This window comes from Cyclopterus lumpus, chromosome 18 (genome assembly GCF_009769545.1).
Source record: "Cyclopterus lumpus isolate fCycLum1 chromosome 18, fCycLum1.pri, whole genome shotgun sequence".
In the NCBI taxonomy this organism is placed as follows: Eukaryota; Metazoa; Chordata; class Actinopteri; order Perciformes; family Cyclopteridae; genus Cyclopterus; species Cyclopterus lumpus.
The window spans coordinates 82,501-97,500 of NC_046983.1; the positions used below are offsets into that span (position 1 = coordinate 82,501).

Sequence of the window (15,000 nt, forward strand, 5' to 3'; positions counted from 1 at the left end):
CAAGTAGACCAAGACACAAGTAGACCATGACACAAGTAGACCATGACACAAGTAGACCATGACACAAGTAGACCAAGACACAAGTAGACCAAGACACAAGTAGACCAAGACACAAGTAGACCAGGACACAAGTAGACCATGACACAAGTAGACCATGACACAAGTAGACCAAGACACAAGTAGACCAAGACACAAGTAGACCATGACACAAGTAGACCATGACACAAGTAGACCAGGACACAAGTAGACCAGGACACAAGTAGACCATGACACAAGTAGACCAAGACACAAGTATACCATGACACAAGTAGACCAGGACACAAGTAGACCAAGACACAAGTAGACCAAGACACAAGTAGACCAAGACACAAGTAGACCAGGACACAAGTAGACCAAGACACAAGTAGACCATGACACAAGTAGACCAGGACACAAGTAGACCATGACACAAGTAGACCAAGACACAAGTAGACCATGACACAAGTAGACCAGGACACAAGTAGACCAGGACACAAGTAGACCAGGACACAAGTAGACCATGACACAAGTAGACCAGGACACAGGTAGACCATGACACAAGTAGACCAGGACACAAGTAGACCAGGACACAAGTAGACCAAGACACAAGTAGACCAAGACACAAGTAGACCAGGACACAAGTAGACCATGACACAAGTAGACCGGGACACAAGTAGACCAAGACACAAGTAGACCATGACACAAGTAGACCATGACACAAGTAGACCAAGACACAAGTAGAACATGTCACATATAAACCAAGACACAAGTAGACCATGACACAAGTAGACCAAGACACAAGTAGAACATGTCACATATAAACCAAGACACAAGTAGAACATGACACAAGTAGACCAAGACACAAGTAGAACATGACACAAGTAGAACATGTCACATATAAACCATGACACAATTAGACCATGACACAAGAAGACCAGGACATAAGTAGAACATGTCACATATAAACCAAGACACAAGTAGACCATGACACAAGTAGACCATGACTCAAGTAGACCATGTCACATATAAACCAAGACACAAGTAGACCATGACACAAGTAGACCATGACACAAGAAGACCAGGACATAAGTAGAACATGTCACATATAAACCATGACACAAGTAGACCATGACACAAGTAGACCATGACACAAGAAGACCAGGACATAAGTAGAACATGACACAAGAAGACCAGGACATAAGTAGAACATGTCACATATAAACCATGACACAAGTAGACCATGACACAAGTAGACCAAGACACGAGTAGACCATGACACAAGTAGACCATGACACAAGTAGACCAAGACACAAGTAGACCAAGACACAAGTAGACCATGACACAAGTAGACCAAGACACAAGTAGACCATGACACAAGTAGACCATGACACAAGTAGACCATGACACAAGTAGACCAGGACACAAGTAGACCATGACACAAGTAGACCATGACACAAGTAGACCAGGACACAAGTAGACCATGACACAAGTAGACCAAGACAAAAGTAGAACATGTCACATATAAACCAAGACACAAGTAGACCATGACACAAGTAGACCAAGACACGAGTAGAACATGACACAAGTAGAACATGTCACATATAAACCATGACACAAGTAGACCAAGACACAAGTAGAACATGACACAAGTAGAACATGTCACATATAAACCAAGACACAAGTAGACCATGACACAAGTAGACCAAGACACAAGTAGAACATGACACAAGTAGAACATGTCACATATAAACCATGACACAATTAGACCATGACACAAGAAGACCAGGACATAAGTAGAACATGTCACATATAAACCAAGACACAAGTAGACCATGACACAAGTAGACCATGACTCAAGTAGACCATGTCACATATAAACCAAGACACAAGTAGACCATGCCACAAGTAGACCATGACACAAGAAGACCAGGACATAAGTAGAACATGTCACATATAAACCATGACACAAGTAGACCATGACACAAGTAGACCAAGACACGAGTAGACCATGACACAAGTAGACCATGACACAAGTAGACCAAGACACAAGTAGACCATGACACAAGTAGACCAAGACACAAGTAGAACATGTCACATATAAACCAAGACACAAGTAGACCATGACACAAGTAGACCAAGACACAAGTAGAACATGACACAAGTAGACCATGTCACATATAAACCATGACACAAGTAGACCAAGACACAAGTAGAACATGACACAAGTAGAACATGTCACATATAAACCAAGACACAAGTAGACCATGACACAAGTAGACCATGACTCAAGTAGACCATGTCACATATAAACCAAGACACAAGTAGACCATGCCACAAGTAGACCATGACACAAGAAGACCAGGACATAAGTAGAACATGTCACATATAAACCATGACACAAGTAGACCATGACACAAGTAGACCAAGACACGAGTAGACCATGACACAAGTAGACCATGACACAAGTAGACCAAGACACAAGTAGACCAGGACACCAGTAGACCAGGACACAAGTAGACCAAGACACAAGTAGACCATGACACAAGTAGACCAAGACACAAGTAGACCATGACACAAGTAGACCAAGACACAAGTAGATCAGGACACAAGTAGACCAAGACACAAGTAGACCATGACACAAGTAGACCAAGACACAAGTAGACCATGACACAAGTAGACCAAGACACAAGTAGACCATGACACAAGTAGAACATGTCACATATAAACCAAGACACAAGTAGACCAAGACACAAGTAGAACATGTCACATATAAACCAAGACACAAGTAGACCATGACACAAGTAGACCAAGACACAAGTAGAACATGTCACATATAAACCAAGACACAAGTAGACCATGACACAAGTAGACCATGACACAAGTAGACCATGACACAAGTAGACCAAGACACAAGTAGAACATGTCACATATAAACCAAGACACAAGTAGACCAAGACACAAGTAGAACATGTCACGTATAAACCAAGACAGAAGTAGACCATGACAGAAGTAGACCAGGACACAAGTAGACCAGAACACAAGTAGACCGTGACATATGTAGAGCAGGACACAAGTAGACCATGTCACATGTAAAACAAGACACAAGTAGACCAGTGCACACGTAGACCATGACACAAGTAGACGAGGACACAAGTTGAAACGGGCACAAGACAAAACCTGCACAGATCTAAACAACCTAAACAAAGTCATCAGATAAGGAATCTAAATATTTCGGGGTTAGGGGGTTAGGGTTAACCCCTTGACCTCCAGGTGAATCTGAGCACACCTGGTGGCATTGGCTACCTGTGGCAGAGCAGCAGCAGGGACATCATGGTGGTGTCGGAGCCCCGCCCATTGAGGGGCGCTTTAACAGGGACAGACCAATGAGGGTGAGGGGCATCATGGAGCCAGACTGCTGGGGTCACATGAGGTCGTTGTTGGTTGGTAGTTTTGGCTAGGGCCTCTGTGATTGGCCGACCCCATGAGGGTGGAGTCAACAACCTCTGACTCACCTTGGGTTTGGGTTCAGAGGTTGTCAGTCCGGCGCCCGGCCAGGACTCCCTGACACCTGACAACTGACCTTTGACCTTCCTCCGATCTCGTAACACAACAGGTGCCTCAGGTTGCTTAGCAACAAACTGCAGAGTCCTGAGTGGGAGGGGCGGGGTTGACGGAGGACGCCGATGAGGACGAGGACAGGGGGCGGGGTCAATGAGGGGAGAGGAAATCCTTATCTTTGCTTCACCAAACATCTCCAATCAATCACAGCCCACCGTCCAATCAGAGCTCAGCCACAGCTCGTCCAATCAGAGCTCAGCCACAGCTTGTCCAATCAAAGAAACCAATCCAATGTCCCCGGTTAAAGTCCAGAGACTTTGCTGTCCCCGGTTATTGTCCCCTGTCCTTCGTTATGGTCTTGTCTTCCATCCAGAGTGTCTATGATTGGTTGTTTCTCTGTGAGCTCACAGGTCCATATTTAAACCCGTCCAATCAGCAGCAGCTGCCTCAAGACGTCCAGATGTTGACTTTAACACTCGAGTGAGAGATGTCAGGTTCTCATCCACACACACACTCACTCTCTGTTGGCTGACTGGCTGTTATCTCATTCCAGTTTCCGCCCACTCACTGTCACAGCCAATAGAAAAAATGCAGTGAAATTCTCCTCCCGCCTACTCAGAGTGAGTCAGAACACAAGGCTTAATTCATCAGTTCATTCACTTCTTCTAATGATTCAAACTAACTTGTTAGTTAAACATTACATATTAATACAGCAGAAAACATTCATTAATATATCAGAAAATAATAACAGTATTACGAATATAATGTTTAGGGTTGTTAGGGTTAGGGGAGTGGCTCAGGAAACAGGTGCCGGGAAGAGGCCTAATTAGCCTCAGCTACAGGGGATCAGAGGTAATGTGTCTCGCCCCTATAGCAGGTGCAATGGAGATGGGGCATGGGACCGGCAGAGCAGAGATCCAACTGTTTGTTGTTGTTGTCTGGATAAAACATGTTGTTTTTTTTGTTTAAGGAAATATGTTCTCCTCCGGGACGCTTTATGTTTATTTATGGACTCTTTTTGATTTTTTTATTAAATTAACCTTTGGCAGGCAACAAACTCTTAATCCAGAGGTGTTGGCTAACTACAGACCGATCTCTAACCTTCCCTTCCTCTCTAAGATCCTTGAGAAAGTAGTCGCACATCAGTTGTGTGACTTTTTACATCAGAATAGTTTATTTGAGGAGTTTCAGTCAGGATTTAGAAAACACCACAGAGACAGCACTGGTGAAAATTACAAATGACCTCCTAATTGCATCAGATAAAGGACTCATCTCTGTACTGGTCTTGTTAGACCTTAGTGCTGATAAAGGACTCATCTCTGTACTGGTCTTGTTAGACCTTAGTGCTGATAAAGGACTCATCTCTGTATTGGTCTTGTTAGACCTTAGTGCTGATAAAGGACTCATCTCTGTACTGGTCTTGTTAGACCTTAGTGGTGATAAAGAACTCATCTCTGTACTGGTCTTATTAGACCTTAGTGCTGATAAAGGACTCATCTCCGTACTGGTATTATTAGACCTTAGTGCTGCGTTCGACACCATTGATCATGACATCCTATTACAGAGACTGGATCAGTCGATTGGCATTTCAGGTACCGCACTAAGTTGGTTTAAATCCTATTTATCAGATCGATCTCAATTTGTATTTGTAAACGATGAAGCCTCAATGACCACCAACGTTAATCACGGAGTTCCACAAGGTTCTGTGCTTGGACCAATTTTATTTACCTTATATATGCTTCCTTTGGGCAACATTATCAGGAAACACTGCATAAACTTTCATTGCTATGCAGATGATACTCAATTATATCTATCGATCAAACCAGAGGAGACCAACCAGCTCGCTAAACTTCAAGCATATCTTAAAGACATAAAAACATGGATGACCTGCAACTTCCTGATGTTAAACTCAGACACAACTGAAGTTATTTTACTGGCCCTGAACACCTCAGAGATCAATTATCTGGTGATGTGGTTTCTGTAGATGGCATTGCCCTGGCATCCAACACCACTGTAAAGAATCTCTAGTTATCTTTGACCGAGACTTGTCCTTTAACTCCCACGTGAAGCAAATCTCAAGGATTGCATTTTTTCATCTACGTAACATTTCAAAAATCAGGCACATCTTGTCCCAAAAAGATGCAGAAAAGCTGGTTCACGCGTTTGTTACTTCCAGACTAGATTACTGCAACTCCTTATTATCAGGCTGCTCTAATAAGTCTCTTAAGTCCCTCCAGTTGATCCAGAATGCTGCAGCTTGTGTACTCACAAAAACTAAGAAAAGAGATCACATGACTCCTGTATTAGCTGCTCTGCACTGGCTCCCTGTAAAATCAAGAATCACATTTAAAATTCTTCTCCTCACCTACAAAGCCTTGATTGGTGATGCACCATCATATCTTAAGGAGCTTGTAGTACCATATTGCCCCACTAGAGAGCTGCGCTCACTAAATGTGGGGCTACTCGTGGTTCCTAGAGTCCTAAAAAGTAGGATGGGAGCCAGAGCCTTCAGTTATCAAGCTCCTCTTTTATGGAACCAGCTTCCACTTTCAGTCCTGGAGGCAGACACAGTAACCTCATTTAAGAATAGACTTAAGACTTTCCTCTTTAATAGTGCTTGTAGTTAGGGCTGAATCAGGTTTGCCCTGGTCCAGCCCCTTGATATGCTGCTATAGGCTTATAGGCTGCTGGGGGATGTTTTAGGATACACTGAGCACCTATCTCCTCTTCTCTCTCTCCTTATGGATGAATTTACATCTCTCCATTGCACCTTATTAACTCTGCTTCCTCCCCGGAGTCTTTGTGACTTCACGTCTCATAGGGTCCATTGGACCTGGAGGTGTCTGATGCTGGTGAGCCGGCCTCCCATTGGCCCTGCTGATGTGCCGCCCCCCCTCCTCTCTACCTCCTTCTGTTTCATGGATTGTGGAGGTCCATTCATACATTGTCATATAATGTGTTTATGTAACTCTGTAATGCTGTTCATTCTGTACACATCTATTGCTTCTGTGAGGGATCCTCCTCTGTTGCTCTCCTGAAGGTTTTTTCCCTGTGAAAGGTTTTTCCTGATCCGATGTGAGGTCAAAGGTCAGGGATGTCATATGTGTACAGATTGTAAAGCCCTCTGAGGCAAATTTGTAATACAAAAATAAATTAAAAAAAACTACAATCATAATACACAGACAAACTAATAGCAGAAAGCTACCTGGTGTCCCCCGGCAGTTTGAAGATGGTTTGGTCCAGACTGAAGGCTGCTGGAGTCCGAACAGGTGTCAGAGTGGGATGGTACGATCCAGCGGGGGGGGAGCTCGGCTGAGAGTAAGACAGCCTGAAGACAGACTGGCACAGAGAGACAGACCGGCAGACAGTGGGTAAGAACACGTTTGAAAGCTACTCACGTCTTCCAATAGAAATGCGTCTGTACCCGTCCTGCAGAGTCCACGTCCAACCGGAGCGGAGGAGGAACGTTTGGTGGGGGGGTCAAAAGAGGTGGAGGGGCCGAGTCGGAACCCTGAGCTCCCATTGGCTTTTTCCAGTCCAGGAGCCGGATGTTCATTAGCTCTTGGTGTGTTGGCGAAAGTGGCCCGCTGCACTGCATAAGACCTGCTCCCTCCTTTCCTCCGATTGGCCGAGCCAAAAGGTGGGCGGTGTCATGGGAGTGGACTCCGCCTCTGTCTATGTCCCAGCCAATAATCTCCAGGGACTCCAGAGAGTGGGCATGTCTCATGGTGTCCATCACCCGCCTGAACCCCGCCCCTTCCTGTTGCGCCATTATGTCCGTACAAATCCATCGCCCACGGCTGTATGGCTGGCCCCGCCCCCCGCTGCTGCCAACCCCGCCCACCGCCAGCCTCACCACTCTGAACCTGGAGGAAGACCCCACCCCCTGCCCAAAGGCATCATGGGAGACGTATTTCCTCTTCAGAGAGGGCGTGGTTGGCTGGGAAGAGCTTCCTTGAGGTCTGCAGGAGGCGACTGCTGATTGGAGGACAGTCAGGACCGCGCTAGGAGCTGATTGGCCAGCTGGAGTTTGGTTAAAGTCTGAGGTCACGCTGGTGATTTGGAAGCCACTCCTCTTTTTACCACCACTCATCATCACACACACACACACACACACACACACACTACAGAGTTACTGAAAAACAAAGAAAAGAACGTGTTAATGTGACTCATCAATACATCCATCCATCCATCCATTTTCAATACCGCTTATCCTCATTAGGGTCGCGGGGGCGCTGGAGCCTATCCCAGCTGACATAGGGCGAAGGCAGGGGACACCCTGGACAGGCCGCCAGTCCATCGAGGGCACATGTAGGGACATACAACCATTCACTCTCACATTCACACCTATGGGCAATTTAGAGATCAATTAACCTGCAGCATGTCTTTGGACTGTGGGAGGAAGCCGGAGAGCCCGGAGAGAACCCACGCTGCCACGGGGAGAACATGCAAACTCCACACAGAAGGACCGCTCCGACCGGGAATCGAACCCGCGGCCCTCTTGCTGTGAGGCGACAGTGCTAGCCACTACGAAATATATTGAGCTCAAGTTAAAGTTCAAACAGTTGAAGCTAAAGTTATTGTTGTTATGTCAACGTCACCAACTGAAAGACTCAAGTCTTCACATTTTAATAAAATAACTTTCTGATCCCAAAATAGGATCAGTGTCCCCATAACATCCATCATACATGCACGACAACATCATAATTAACAATGTCTCACCTTAGAGTGTCTCTCACCCCTTAGGGTCAGTGTCTCTCTCTCCTTAGGGTCAGTGTCTCTCTCTCCTTAGGGTCAGTGTCTCTCTCTCCTTAGGGTCAGTGTCTCTCTCTCCTTAGGGTCAGTGTCTCTCTCTCCTTAGGTGAGTGTCTCTCTCTCCTTAGAGTCAGTGTCTCTCTCTCCTTAGGGTCAGTGTCTCTCTCTCCTTAGGTGAGTGTCTCTCACCCCTTAGGGTCAGTGTCTCTCTCTCCTTAGGGTCAGTGTCTCTCTCTCCTTAGGTGAGTGTCTCTCACCCCTTAGGGTCAGTGTCTCTCACCCCTTAGGGTCAGTGTCTCTCTCTCCTTAGGGTCAGTGTCTCTCTCTCCTTAGGTCAGTGTCTCTCTCTCCTTAGGGTCAGTGTCTCTCTCCTTAGGTCAGTGTCTCTCTCTCCTTAGGGTCAGTGTCTCTCTCTCCTTAGGGTCAGTGTCTCTCTCCTTAGGTCAGTGTCTCTCTCTCCTTAGGTCAGTGTCTCTCTCTCCTTAGGGTCAGTGTCTCTCTCTCCTTAGGGTGAGTGTCTCTCTCTCCTTAGGGTCAGTGTCTCTCTCTCCTTAGGTCAGTGTCTCTCTCTCCTTAGGGTCAGTGTCTCTCTCTCCTTAGGTGAGTGTCTCTCTCTCCTTAGGGTCAGTGTCTCTCTCTCCTTAGGGTCAGTGTCTCTCTCTCCTTAGGGTCAGTGTCTCTCTCTCCTTAGGGTCAGTGTCTCTCTCTCCTTAGGTCAGTGTATCTCTCTCCTTAGAGTCAGTGTCTCTCTCTCCTTAGGGTCAGTGTCTCTCTCTCCTTAGGTGAGTGTCTCTCTCTCCTTAGGTGAGTGTCTCTCTCTCCTTAGGGTCAGTGTCTCTCTCTCCTTAGGGTCAGTGTCTCTCTCTCCTTAGGGTCAGTGTCTCTCTCTCCTTAGGGTCAGTGTCTCTCTCTCCTTAGGGTCAGTGTCTCTCTCTCCTTAGGTCAGTGTATCTCTCTCCTTAGAGTCAGTGTCTCTCTCTCCTTAGGGTCAGTGTCTCTCTCTCCTTAGGGTCAGTGTCTCTCTCTCCTTAGGGTCAGTGTCTCTCTCTCCTTAGGTCAGTGTATCTCTCTCCTTAGAGTCAGTGTCTCTCTCTCCTTAGGGTCAGTGTCTCTCTCTCCTTAGAGTCAGTGTCTCTCTCTCCTTAGGGTCAGTGTCTCTCTCTCCTTAGGGTCAGTGTCTCTCTCTCCTTAGGGTCAGTGTCTCTCTCTCCTTAGGGTCAGTGTCTCTCTCTCCTTAGGGTCAGTGTCTCTCTCTCCTTAGGGTCAGTGTCTCTCTCTCCTTAGGTGAGTGTCTCTCTCTCCTTAGAGTCAGTGTCTCTCACCCTCTTCTGCTCCACTTCCTGTTTCCTCTGACTCAGTCTGTTGCACAACCTCGATTAGTGTGTCTGTCTGTTTGTGTGTATACTTGTCTGTGTGTACGTGTCTGTGTGCATGTTTGTGTGTCTGTGGGTGTGTGTGTGTGCTCAGTTCCGGTTCAGCAGGATCTTAACAGTTGAAACAACAACCAGTGTGTATATTTCCTGTTGTGTACTCAGTAGTATGTGTACTCAGTGTATTTGTACTCAGTGGTATGTGTACTCAGTGGTATGTGTACTCAGTGTATTTGTACTCAGTGTATTTGTACTCAGTAGTATGTGTACTCAGTGTATTTGTACTCAGTGTATTTGTACTCAGTAGTATGTGTACTCAGTGTATTTGTACTCAGTGGTATGTGTACTCAGTGGTATGTGTACTCAGTGGTATGTGTACTCAGTGTATTTGTACTCAGTGGTATGTGTACTCAGTGGTATGTGTACTCAGTGGTATGTGTACTCAGTGATATGTGTACTCAGTGTATTTGTACTCAGTGATATGTGTACTCAGTGTATTTGTACTCAGTGATATGTGTACTCAGTGTATTTGTACTCAGTGGTATGTGTACTCAGTGGTATGTGTACTCAGTGTATGTGTACTCAGTGGTATGTGTACTCAGTGGTATGTGTACTCAGTGATATGTGTACTCAGTGTATTTGTACTCAGTGGTATGTGTACTCAGTGGTATGTGTACTCAGTGGTATGTGTACTCAGTGTATTTGTACTCAGTGGTATGTGTACTCAGTGGTATGTGTACTCAGTGGTATGTGTACTCAGTGATATGTGTACTCAGTGTATTTGTACTCAGTGGTATGTGTACTCAGTGGTATGTGTACTCAGTGGTATGTGTACTCAGTGATATGTGTACTCAGTGTATTTGTACTCAGTGGTATGTGTACTCAGTGGTATGTGTACTCAGTGTATTTGTACTCAGTGGTATGTGTACTCAGTGTATTTGTACTCAGTGGTATGTGTACTCAGTGGTATGTGTACTCAGTGTATTTGTACTCAGTGGTATGTGTACTCAGTGTATTTGTACTCAGTGGTATGTGTACTCAGTGTATTTGTACTCAGTGGTATGTGTACTCAGTGTATTTGTACTCAGTGGTATGTGTACTCAGTGTATTTGTACTCAGTGGTATGTGTACTCAGTGTATTTGTACTCAGTGGTATGTGTACTCAGTGTATTTGTACTCAGTGGTATGTGTACTCAGTGTATTTGTACTCTACTATTGTGTTCGTGTGAGATACAAATGACATTACAAACAACACTCTGACGTCATCGTTGTAAACAAACACTCACGTGCATGGACCAGCTGAAGCCACGCCTCTCCTGATTGTGAACTTTCGCTCCGGTGCCGTCTCTCTGGTGACGTCACGGCCGGGTCCGGTGACACAATCGGCCCATTATCACCGAAGAGAACAAAACTAAACAGCTGTGGAGAGCGCATGCGCACTACAGCCGCAGGCGGTGGCAGCGCGCGCAGAGTTTACAGTGAAAAAAGTTCCTGCAGGAACTCCTGCGACTTCTTCTACTGATCTGGTTCTTCTTCTCTTAAAGAACTGCAGCAGGAACTTCTTCTTCTTCTTCTTCGAACAGACTGCTGCTCCTCATCCGCCTCCCAGGAAACTGCGCGTGGAGGACTGGAATCCACGGACCGGCGCGTGAACGAGACAGGAGCAGGAGAAGCGCGTGCGCGTCCGACAGGGAGGCGCCTGCGCTGTGAAGACAGAGGGAGGATGAGGAGGGTCACTGATGAAGATTATTGATTAATAATTATCAGATTTAACTGTTTTGTTAATTTAATTTAATTAAGTTGTTTAACAAACATTCAGCTACACCTCCATCAGCTCCTTCACCTTCATCAGCTCCTTCACCTTCATCAGCTCCTTCACCTTCATCAGCTCCATCACCTTCATCAGCTCCTTCACCTCCATCAGCTCCTTCAGCTCCATCACCTTCATCAGCTCCTTCACCTCCATCAGCTCCTTCAGCTCCATCACCTTCATCAGCTCCTTCACCTTCATCAGCTCCTTCACCTCCATCAGCTCCATCTCCTCCATCAGCTCCTTCACCTCCATCTCCTCCATCAGCTCCTTCACCTCCATTACCTCCATCACCTTCATCAGCTCCTTCACCTCCATCAGCTCCATCTCCTTCATCAGCTCCTTCACCTCCATTACCTCCATCACCTTCATCAGCTCCTTCTCCTTCATCAGCTCCTTCACCTCCATCAGCTCCATCTCCTTCATCAGCTCCATCTCCTTCATCAGCTCCATCACCTCCATCAGCTTTATCTCCTCCATCAGCTCCTTCACCTCAATCAGCTCCATCTCCTCCATCAGCTCCATCTCCTTCATCAGCTCCTTCACCGCCATCAGCTCCATCTCCTCCATCAGCTCCTTCACCTTCATCAGCTCCTTCACCTCCATCAGCTCCATCTCCTTCATCAGCTCCATCTCCTCCATCAGCTCCTTCACCTCCATCAGCTCCTTCACCTCCATTACCTCCATCAGCTCCTTTACCTCCATCTCCTCCATCAGCTCATTCACCTCCATCTCTTTCATCAGCTCCATCTCCTTCACCTCCATCTCCTTCATCACCTCCATCAGCTCCTTCACCCTCAATCAGCTCCATCTCCTTCATCACGTCCACCACCTCCATTACCTTCATCTCGTCCATCTCCATCACCTTCATCTCCTTCACCACCTCCATCTCCTCCATCTCCTTAATCATCTCCACCACCTCCATTACCTTCATCACGTCCATCACCTCCATCACCTTCATCTCCTTCACCACCTCCACCACCTTCATCTCCTTCATCACGTCCACCATCTCCATCACCTTCATCTCCTTCACCACCTCCACCACCTTCATCTCCTTCATCACGTCCACCATCTCCATCACCTTCATCTCCTTCACCACCTCCATCTCCTTAATCATCTCCATCACCTCCATCTCCATCAACATATCCCCCTGGGGATGCATAAAGTATAATCTAATCTAACATCATCACCTCCATCTCCATCAATTCAATTCAGTTTATTTTGTATAGCCCCAAATCCCAACCTCCCCTCAGAGGGCTTTACAGTCTGTACACATACGACATCCCTGACCTTTGACCTCGGATCAGGAAAAACTCCCAAGAAAAAAGGTAAGAACCCTTCAGGAGAGGAACAGAGGAGGATCCCTCTCCCCGGATGGACAGATGAATAGATGTCATGTGTATGAATAATGAGTAGTAGGCATGGACCACGATCCAGACCTCCACAATCCATGAAGGAGAGAGGGGGCATCAGCAGGGCCAGGGCAGGAGAAGTACACTTTTTCATTTCCTTTATTATTTAAATTCTTAAATGTAATATGTCCTGCCCTGCTATTTTATTGTATATATGTATTGTGTGTGTATATATATGAATAAGGTAATATCTTATCTCTTATTATCCTTCAGCAATGATCACCTGCTCCCTCGTTTCCTGCTTTGATGGTTTCCTCCAGAGGTTAAAGGTTAAACCAGCACCCACATGAACATGAATGGGAAGAGCTCTTTGGGAGTCAATGTAGCCTTTCTTTATTGAAATCATAACATTATGGAATAAACCAATCACACAGCACCATCTCCTCTGGATCTTTTGCTGTTATGTGACATCACCTGCATGACCCACCCATCAATCATGTTACATCATCATGTGATGATTATACAGAAACATAACCTTCACGTTCACCTCGCTCTTCAACGCACCCCAGCATCTGTTAGCATTCCTAACTCAAACCAATAAATTATGTTAGCCCTGTTAGCATTCCTAACTCAAACCAATAAATTATGTTAGCCCTGTTAGCATTCCTAACTCAAACCAATAAGTCACGTTAGCTCTGTTAGCATTGCTCGGACACCGGGCCTCATTTCCCAGATATGGCTTAATGAGAATGATTAAGACTTTTCAAAATGTTTTCATACCTTCTACATAAATACATATAAGTATGCCGCTACACACAAACAAGTAACCAGCAATGTCCATGGTTCTGAACACCGAACACTAAGCAACAATCGCATCCGGTATCTCGGCTTTTAGCTATTTATGGACATAAAGCCAAACAGAGGGTACAACATGTATCGGCCCGGCCTGAAGCATGAAGCATGTACATCTAGTTCTTTATACTCTGACTTATTTACTTGTATAGTTGGAAGAATACAGGTGTTTATGTAAAGGTCGTATGAAGGTCAGGTGTTTATGTAAAGGTCATATAAAGGTCAGATTTATATATAAAAGTCATACGAAGGTCAGGTGTATATATAAAGGTCATATGAGGATCAGGTGTATATATAAAGGTCATATGAAGATCAGGTGTGTATACAGAGGTCATACGAAGGTCATGTGTTTATATAAAGGTCATATAAAGTTCAGGTGTGTGTGTATATATATATATATATAGAGAGAGAGAGAGAGAGAGAGAGAGAGAGAGAGGTCATCCGAAGGTCATGTGTATATATAAAGGTCATATGAAGGTCAGGTGTATATGAACAGGTCATATGAAGGTACATGTGTATATATAAAGGTCATATAAAGGTCAGATGTGTATATATAGAGGTCATCCGAAGGTCAGGTGTTTATATAAAGGTCATATATAGGGCGATTGTGGGTCAGTGGTAAGCAGGTCCGTCTTTCAATCAGGGGGTTGGCGGTTCAATCCCCGCCCTAGTCGATGTGTCCTTGAGCAAGACACTTAACCCTGAATTGTTCCCTGTAGCTGTGTCTACGGTGTATGATTGTAACATGATTGTAAGTCGCTTTGGATAAAAGCGTCAGCTAAATGACATGAAATGTAATATAAAGGTCAGGTGTCTATATATAGAGGTCATCTGAAGGTCAGGTGTTTATATAAAGGTCAGGTGTCTATATATAGAGGTCATCTGAAGGTCAGGTGTTTATATAAAGGTCAGGTGTCTATATATAGAGGTCATCTGAAGGTCAGGTGTTTATATAAAGGTCAGGTGTCTATATATAGAGGTCATCTGAAGGTCAGGTGTTTATATAAAGGTCAGGTGTCTATATATAGAGGTCATCTGAAGGTCAGGTGTTTATATAAAGGTCAGGTGTCTACATATAGAGGTCATCTGAAGGTCAGGTGTTTATATAAAGGTCAGGTGTCTATATATAGAGGTCATCTGAAGGTCAGGTGTTTATATAAAGGTCAGGTGTCTATATATAGAGGTCATCTGAAGGTCAGGTGTTTATATAAAGGTCAGGTGTCTATATATAGAGGTCATCTGAAGGTCAGGTGTTTATATAAAGGTCAGGTGTCTATATATAGAG

At 45.2% G+C, this 15,000-nt stretch overlaps 2 protein-coding genes across 4 annotated transcripts in view; both read right to left on the reverse strand.

Moving 5' to 3' along the window:
- The window catches only part of zgc:153012 (uncharacterized protein LOC777626 homolog), a 15,571-nt gene extending 3,969 nt beyond the window's left edge, over nt 1-11,602 (reverse strand). The window contains exons 1-4 of one of the 3 annotated variants that reach the window (XM_034557601.1): nt 11,545-11,602; nt 10,988-11,405; nt 7,001-7,711; nt 6,782-6,915 (exon numbers count right to left, since the gene is read on the reverse strand). In XM_034557601.1, coding sequence (XP_034413492.1) covers nt 6,782-6,915; nt 7,001-7,672 — 806 coding nt within the window. In that variant the 5' untranslated portion in view covers nt 7,673-7,711; nt 10,988-11,405; nt 11,545-11,602. Of the gene's footprint in view, nt 1-6,781; nt 6,916-7,000; nt 7,712-8,298; nt 8,377-10,987; nt 11,406-11,544 lie in introns of those variants that run through there. The other 2 variants (XM_034557602.1, XM_034557603.1) reach the window with 2 other exon arrangements.
- Nucleotides 11,603-13,232: 1,630 nt separating this feature from the next.
- mogat3a (monoacylglycerol O-acyltransferase 3a) overlaps nt 13,233-15,000 on the reverse strand; it is a 16,092-nt gene continuing 14,324 nt past the window's right edge. The window contains exon 9 of the mRNA XM_034557212.1: nt 13,233-15,000. This exon is cut by the window's right edge and continues 482 nt beyond it. The gene's annotated coding sequence lies outside the window, so the exon portion shown is untranslated.